General features: G+C 36.9%; 1 protein-coding gene across 3 annotated transcripts in view; it reads right to left on the reverse strand.

Annotated features, from left to right (window-relative positions):
* The window catches only part of Ttc28 (tetratricopeptide repeat domain 28), an 818,517-nt gene that overhangs the window by 735,788 nt on the left and 75,229 nt on the right, over window positions 1-7,500 (reverse strand). For all 3 annotated transcript variants that reach the window (XM_023711313.1, XM_023711312.1, XM_023711311.1), the window contains exon 2: window positions 3,789-4,064. In XM_023711313.1, the coding sequence (XP_023567081.1) occupies window positions 3,789-4,064 (276 nt within the window). The remainder of the gene's footprint in view (window positions 1-3,788; window positions 4,065-7,500) is intronic.

Raw genomic sequence — 7,500 nt, forward strand, 5'->3', positions numbered from 1 at the left:
ACTATAGGTGTTTGAATTCAACTAAACAATCTAACACTCTAGCAGTCTATAATATTAGTGGGTTATCCTCAGAAGTTATTGACTTGAGCCTTTTACAGCTCAACATATTAATATGGATTTACTTTATATACCTCGTTTTTATACTTTCCTGCTGGATGGTTAAGACCAAGATATAGAAAGACCTATATAACAAGAAATGTAACTTTTGTATCTGATAAGGTCAACCAAGTACTCTCAGGATTTATCCTGTATCCCTGTACCGCCCTTTGTACATCATTTTGTCAGTGTCAGACATGAGGATGAATCACGGCCATCTATCAGCAAGTTTTAATACCTGCCACCAAGTTTAGTATTTGAATGCAAACATAAATATCTTATTTATCAATAATTGTACCTGACAAGAGAGTTAATATATGTAAGGAAAAAATATTAAAATATATCTGGTTTTCATGTTTCCCTTTGGTTTACCTAGGAATAAAATATAATAGCTCCTTTTACCACAGAAATCCCTTATCCTTCTTTTTTTAAGAAGAATTGGCTTATTTAGCTCAATTTGTTGAGGTTTCAATCCATAATCAGGCAGCACATGGCAAAGGACATCAGCTCACAATGGTGAAGACAGCAAAAGGGGAGGGAGGGAGGGAGGGAGGGAGAGAGAGAGAGAGAGAGAGAGAGAGAGAGAGAGAGAGAGAGATCATTTGTTTCTTATACTGTATGCAAGCTACTCACCCTAGGGCAAGTGTTGTACCCACATTCTTAATCTGAGCAATAGATCATGAATCAATCACAACTTCAGATTTGGCTGCCTCTGAAAAGCCCGGCCCCCCTGACTCCATAGGCTTTGGGGGAGCATCTAGATACAGAACATAACATTTGGTCCTGGGCCCCCAAAGACTCATGTGCATTCCTTTAAGCAAAAGGCATTGAGCCCATCTCTAAGAGTTACTGAAGTCCTAACATTTTCAGCATTGCTGAAAAGTCCAAGTCCAAGGTGTCCTCTGAGATTTAAGTCAAACTCCTAGCTCTAAACCTCCATACAGAAGAAAAGAAAGTTAAACACTTCCAACGTTCGATGGCACAAGATAGATATTTCCATTGCAAAAGTTAAAAATGGGGAGTTCACATATTGCCATAGATTGTGTCAGATGCTGTACATGGAGCTACAGGACTTAATGTTTGCCCTTCTGGGTTTGAACTTGTTTTTGTCCCATTTCTTTGTTTCCTCCTTATCCTTTTATTTGTCATTATCTATTTTATGTTCAAATTAATACTATCACATATATTATTGCCCTAAATTTATAAAAGCAAACATTTATACTTAATAAAAGATTAAATAACTTTCTTAGAACATTTGTCCATTAACTACAAGAGTTGGACATTAATCCATGTCTGTGTGATTCTAAGTTTGATTCAGCTACCACTCATAATAGTAATTGAAAGGAACCTACTTCGATCTGACTAAAGTCATCATCATCAACAATGAAAAACTTAATGCTTTCCCATTAAGATTAGGAATGACTAAATGAAGTTCACTCTTGCCACTTCCGTTCAACATTGTACTACATATGCTAACCACTTCAAGAGACCAAGAAAAAATAAATAAAAGGGAAGAAAGTAGAATTGTAGTTACTTGCAGACAACATCATTGTGGGCATAGAAAATCCTAATGAATGTGTAAAGAAAAAACCAGTTGTAATAAATAGTACATGCTTGTAATCCCAGCTATTCAAGAGGCTGAGTCAGGGCAATAATAAAATAGAAGCCAGTCTGGGAACTTAGCAAGAACCTTTCTCCAAAAACAAAAGGATGAGTGCTAAGTGGAGGGTGGCTGGTGATATAGCTAGCATATTCAAGGTTCTGGGTTTAATCCCCAGTACTACCAAAACCCAACTCTTAAATTATCACAGTCACATAACTCTTAAATTATCACAGTCACATAACCCAAAGTATAAAAATGTTGTACTAATATAAATTCACAACAAAATATTAGAAAACTAAAAAATTTTTACTCCATTTATTACAGCATTTTTTAAATCTCATGCCAGTCTCAATGATACACACCTACAGTCTTAGCTACTTAGAAGAAGATGGCTTGAGTCCAGAGTCCAGGAAGTCAAAGCCTATCTGGATGACATAGTGAGACCGGGTCTCAAAAAACAAAAGCAGGGGCCGGGGAGATGGCTCAGTGGAATAAGCGCTTCCATGGCAAGTGCAAAGACCTGAGTTCAATCCCCGGTTCCACCAAAACAAAAAACAAATAAAAAAAAACCATTTCGAATAAATTTAAAACAAAGAAATATGCAACACTGGAAACCACAGAAAACTTTCCATAAAAAAAGTTTAAAGTCCTAATAAAAGGGAAAGGTATATCATGTTCCACATTGAAAGGTTCAATAATGTTAAGATGACAAGCTCTCCAAATTGGTCTAAAAATTTAATGGAAATTTAAAAATTTAATGAAATCATCTTAACTTCCCAGCAGGCTTTTTGAGTATCTGATTCTACAACTTACATGGAAATGAAAACAAAAAATAGCAAAAACAACTTAGAAAAAAACAAGGTTGGAGGACTTACTGTAAGTCTGCATAATTAAGGTATTATGGTTAAGGTGTAAGAATAGATATATATTATCAATGAAATAAAATAGAGAATACAGTAGTAGCTTCACATACATATGGTTAAATGATACAGATGGTCCTGACTTACAATGGTCCAAATTAGGATTTTTTTTTTACTTTCTAATAATCCAAAAGTTATATATATTTTGTTATAAGCATTTTAAATTTTGAATTTTTATCTTTTTCACAGGCTAACAATGTATAGTAGATATAGCTGAAATGCTAAGCATTGGTAACAAGCCCTAGTCCCTATAACGCACACAATCATGAGGATATATAACCTCCTGTAGTATCCTGTACAATTGCTATCTTGCCAGTGGTTTTTGGCGATAGAAATACAATAAATCCATGAGATATTCAATATTTTATTACAAAATAAGCTTTGTATTAGATAATTATGTCAAACCATAGGTCAACATACATGTTCCGAGCATGTTTAAGGTAAGCTAAGCAATATTGTGCAGGTTAGGTGTATTAAGTGCAGTTTTTTGTTTGTGGTTTTGAGGGGATTTGCTCTGGATGTTTTTGGTTTTGGTTTTTGGTTTTCTGAGACAGGGTCTCACTATGTAATTCAAACTGGCCTTGAACTCACTACATAGTACTGTTTGACTTAAGCTATTTCAACTTAAGATACTTCACTATGACATAACCTTAAGAAAGTTGAGAAGCACCTGTATGAACAAAACAAAAACAACTCAAAGCTTGCAATATTCAAGGAAACAGATAATTAAAAAATAAATTTTAAATTAAAAATTAAATTTTAAATTAAAAAATAAAATTTCCCTATTTACATTCTGAAAACAAATAGGTATTGATACAATAAATATGTAATTTTAAATTGAAAGACAGAAACATGATCATTATCCTCCATCTAAAACATCTGTACAAAAAAAGGGATGTCCAAAACCTAACTAACTAGAATATGCCCTACAAAGAGGCTGAGAAAAAAACAAAATCTCAAGTATACAGGAAAAGAACTAAACTTAAACAGAGTAAGCATACATCCAAAACATTAAAAAGGAAGTCATTGGTATATAAATTCAACAAAGTCATTCCACATTTTGCTTAAGTACTGATTATTATTTTAGTAATGGTGCTGAATCAGTGGAGTGGTATACTACAATAAGGAATCAGCACAAAAGATTCCATGAAAGTCGACAAAATTTCTACCTTTGGCCATTTGGGATTGAGAAGGCGGGCTTTGATTGCATCATCCAGTGCTTTGTCATACTGCTGGATTTTCATGTAGGCTGCAGATCTATTGCTGTACAAGATGCAGTTCTGAGGGTCAACAGCCAGGGCTTCATTATACAGAACAATAGCTGTGTGGAAATCTCCATCATGACAGGCCTGGTTACTCTGACGAACTTTCTCAACAAATTCAGCTTTGCTCAGTACTGGTTCATCAGGACTTCGGCCAATAGTCTTGGCACCAAAGAGAGCGATCTACAAACAAACAAACCTTGTCAAACAAAGTTCATACAATTCAGACAGTTTCTTTGTCTGAAATTGAGTACATGAACATTCTGTTCTATATTATAGTTGACTTTTGTACCCTCAAAAAAATAAATAAATAAACCTGGCCTGGGATGATAGCTCGGTGGCATAAGTGCCTACCTGGCAATTGCAAGGTCCCGAGTTCAATCCCCTGTACTACCTTGCCAGCCCTGGAATCTCAGGCGTGCCTGGCTGGCCCCACAACCAGGAATGGTGGTACATGCCTGTAACCCTAGCACTAGAGAGGCTGAAACAGGAGGATTACAATGAGTACAAGTTGCATAGTTAGACCCTGTATCAAAAATAAAATAAAAATTTAAAAAATAAATACAAAATAAAAGCAACCTTCCTGGAAGCAGACAACATAGTGCCTTAAATACTGTATATGCTATAATATATGCTACATTTATACTGACATATGTACATACTTGTTGACTAACAGAATGAATCCAAAAGATTAGTGAGGCTGTTCCTTGGCAATTTAGTCATACCAGAGAAAAACAAACTACAAACCTACGTTTTCAGTTTCATCATAATCTTAACTATGTTAAGACAGTTTTACTTCAAAAAATGATGAAAGGATATAGTTATCTCTGGATATAAGATTGTGGAGTATTTTTACTTTTTTGCATTCATGTTACTGAGGATTAGACCCAAGGCTTTTATACAAAACTACATTCTTAAGCCCTTTTTTATTTTTTACTTTGAAACAGAGTCTCACTAAGTTGTTTGGGCTAGGCTCAGATTTGTGATCCTCCTTGTTCAGCCACCAAGACTGAAGACATGTGCTACTATGCCTGGCTTTATTTCTTTTCTTTTCTTTTTCAAATCAAGCAAATTTAATGTGGTGATGGTAGATACATGAAAATTTGCTTAGAAAATATTATGAGAAAAACAATGCTTACTTTTTTTATTTTTCGTTTTCTCTTTTTGTTCTTAGAGTCATTTTTGGTTTTTGGTTTTTTGGTTTTTTTTAGTCTAGCATGAGTGTGGACAACTTTAAGTAAGGAAGGAAAATAAATATTAAACAGAAAAGACATTAACATCTTAAATATTATATGAAGCATCTGACATCACACTGCTTCCCTTTCTCCAACAAAACTCTGCATTTGTTTCTGTATTTTAGGAAAGCGTCCAGAGGGTGTTCAGAGTCTTACTACTAGATCAGACTCATAGTGATTCTCCTGTTTACAACCTCCAAAAAGCTAGGATTATAGGCTGGTGCCACCACGCCCAGTCTCAATTGCCATCTCAGCACACCCTGAGGGGGGACCGGCAGGGCAGGCACAGGGATCAAACCCCAGGTCCCTAGGTCCCTCAGCCTGCTTGCCAGTGCTTTAATTCACTAAGCTATTTGGTCAGCCCTTAAAATTCTGCCTTTGGAAGCTTCATTTATGTTGCTGTTGCCATGTCACTCTCACCTAGGTCCATACCAACTTTGCTTGTCTTACATGTTAGTTTTAGTTGCTGCCATATAAGTACCTAAAAGTCCAGTGTCCTTTAAAGATGATATTGCCACTAGGCTGTGAAAAGCTATAGAAAGTAGCCTCAGTTTTCAGGGTGAAGCTAAAAATGCAGTTTTGGATTGTACTCAAGGCCTATCATTGCCTCCTTTCACTCCCAGTGAAAGTAACTGAAAGTGAGGATGACAGTGCTGTGTGACTTTTGATTCAAGTGTTTTCTCACTTTTGAATAACTGAGAATTTCAAATTAGTGCATTCACTGTGCCTTTAGAGACATTTTTCTTTTTGAAAAATAATTTGATTGAGAAACAAATAGCAATGAAACAGTTTCAAAACCAATTACTAGCACAGTTTCAAAGATACACTGCATATTGTTGTCTTAGTGGTTATTCATTGTACAAGATGCAGACATGATATCCTGTCCACAAACATTATTAAAACACATTTCTCTATTCAATGATACAAGACAATGCAGCTATGTATCTATCCTAACTATTTTGAATCTACAGATACACAATGGTCCTTCATTTTTATAATCCTTTTTTATTTAGTTTTCTCAGGGAAGGGTATTCCATTGTCATTTAAATACTGTACGTGGAATCCTAGCCTAGGCCCAGTGAGTGTGTGGGAGAGCTTCCAGCTACCCTACGCCACCAGGACCTACTGGTCCCAGCCCAGGCGCAGCGTGGGTGAGACCCTCTTCCACGCACTTGGGATGCCTCACTGACTCCGTAGTACCCCCCAACCCTGCCCGCCAAGTAGAAATTTTTGCCATGTTCCGGGAAATTTTTGCCAGATCGAGTCCTAGCCCAGGCCCAGGGAGTGTGTGGGAGAGCTGCCTCTCCCCCCTACTCTACCTTGTCCCCTCCAGACTCAGCTCAGGCCTGGCATACAGGCCTGGGTGAAACCCTGCAGCTGCAATCCCTGTAGAGAGTATAGGGTCAGAACCACCAAGCCAGTCCAGGAGCAGAACATCTTGCCAGAGGGGCACAACAGGTTCACCCCCAAGGGCAGCAACAGGAAAGAGCTGAGCACAGCAGCTAGACCCAAGACAGGCACAGCTAGATAAATCAAAACTTTGTACATCTGCGCCTGAACATCAGTAGGTGCTAAGGTTATAACTACAACAAAGATCTACAACAAAGGTCAGAAGACAGTGCTACACAAAATGACGAGAATGAACAAAATGCAATCTCAGATCCCAAGCCAACCCATAACAAGTGCAAAGAACACTAACACAGAACAAACTGGGAATCACACAGCTGAAAGCAATGAATCAACGGCTTCTGAAATAAAGAAACAGCTGCAGAAAGGTATTGAGGAACTCAGATTAGAAATAAAAAAGGAAATCCCTGAATTAATAAGATCTGCAGTAAGAATCAAAGGCAGAAACATATGGAGGAAACCCAATGATCACTCACAAAAAGTGCAGAGGACCCTAGCTCGGCTCAAATGTATGAATTAATAACATCGATAGTAAATAAGCAACAGCAGAAAGTCATAGAGGATCCCAGAGGGGAATTCTTTTCTACTAGCTCAGCTCAAATGTACGAATTAATAGTGTCGATAGTAAATAAGCAATAGCAGAAAGATATAGAGGAACTCAGAGCGTAATTCTTTTCTAAAATAAAAAAAGAATTCGCAGAACTCATAGCAGATGAAGTAAAGAAGCAACTACAGAAACACAGGGAGTAGACCCAATCTGAAAAAAACACTGCAGTAAAAGAATTTGTAAGGGCTTCTAAAGAAGACATTGATGAAAAAATAGAGGAGATTAGAAAAATGAAGGATTCCTTGAATGAGCAATACAGGAAAGAAATAGATTGCATGAAGCAGAGTCAAAGAGATATAGAGGAAATTAAAATCTCAATCACAAGCTTGCAAAACCCTTTAAGTGAAAGTGAAGACAGAGTTTCACATTT

This window comes from Octodon degus, unplaced genomic scaffold (genome assembly GCF_000260255.1).
Source record: "Octodon degus isolate 3935 unplaced genomic scaffold, OctDeg1.0 scaffold00021, whole genome shotgun sequence".
In the NCBI taxonomy this organism is placed as follows: domain Eukaryota; kingdom Metazoa; phylum Chordata; class Mammalia; order Rodentia; family Octodontidae; genus Octodon; species Octodon degus.